The sequence below is a fragment of the Megascapheus bottae genome, chromosome 16 (genome assembly GCF_031878675.1).
Source record: "Megascapheus bottae isolate mThoBot1 chromosome 16, mThoBot2.hap1, whole genome shotgun sequence".
Taxonomy (NCBI): Eukaryota; Metazoa; Chordata; class Mammalia; order Rodentia; family Geomyidae; genus Megascapheus; species Megascapheus bottae.
In genome coordinates this window covers 42,029,796-42,030,734 of record NC_143524.1, presented here as the reverse complement: position 1 = coordinate 42,030,734, position 939 = coordinate 42,029,796, and the positions used below count along the sequence as shown (strand labels likewise).

The window sequence follows — 939 nt, the reverse complement described above, 5'->3', positions numbered from 1 at the left end:
ATGTTTCCTGTCAATGCCACTGCTTCCCATCCCTCTGCCTTCCTTCTGCTGGGTGTCCCAGGTCTGGAAGCTTTCCATATCTGGATTGCCTTTCCTTTCTTCATTGTTTATCTGATAGCACTTGTGGGGAATTTCACCATCCTGTGTGTGATCAAGACAGAGCCTAGTCTTCATCAGCCCATGTTCTACTTTCTTGCGCTTCTCTCTTTTATTGACCTAGGGCTCTCTACTTCTACCATTCCCAAGATGCTGGGTGTCTTCTGGTTCAACCTTAGGGAGATAAGCTTTGAAGGCTGCCTCATCCAAATGTTCTTCATTCACACCTACACTGGTATGGAATCTGTTGTACTCTTAGCCATGGCAATTGACCGCTTTGTGGCCATCTGTTACCCACTGAGATATACCACCATCCTCACCAACAGGGGGGTGGCCATCATGGCCTCTGTTGTGGTGGGGAGACCAGTGCTCCTGGTGATCCCTTTCTGCCCTCTTCTCAAACGACTGCCGTTCTGTGGACACTATATAATCCCCCATACCTACTGTGAACACATGGGAATTGCTCGACTGGCCTGTGCCAGCATACGAATCAATATCATCTATGGCTTATTTACCATTGCCGCCTTGATCTTTGATTTGATTCTCATTGCACTCTCTTACATTCAGATCCTACAAGCTGTCTTCCGCCTTCCTTCCAGGGACGCCAGACTCAAGGCACTCAGCACCTGTGGTTCCCACGTCGGTGTCATCTTAGCTTTTTACACACCTGCCTTTTTCTCCTTCATGACTCACCGGTTTGGTAGAAATATTCCTCGCTATATCCACATCCTTCTGGCTAATCTGTATGTGGTTGTTCCTCCCTGTTTAAACCCAGTCATTTACGGGGTCAGGACAAAACAGATTCGGGAAGGAGTTATGCGAATATTTGTAAAGAAAAGGTAA

At 47.2% G+C, this 939-nt stretch overlaps 1 protein-coding gene across 1 annotated transcript; it reads left to right on the top strand.

Moving 5' to 3' along the window:
- LOC150053384 (olfactory receptor 52E4-like) lies at positions 1-939 on the top strand. Its single transcript, XM_090349063.1, has one exon. The coding sequence runs from the start codon at positions 1-3 to the stop codon at positions 937-939; it is 939 nt and encodes a 312-aa protein (XP_090205189.1).

What these genes read in the sequence shown, in the direction of transcription:
- LOC150053384 (XM_090349063.1), top strand. Translation starts at nt 1, where the DNA reads ATGTTTCCTGTCAATGCCACTGCTTCCCATCCCTCTGCCTTCCTTCTG.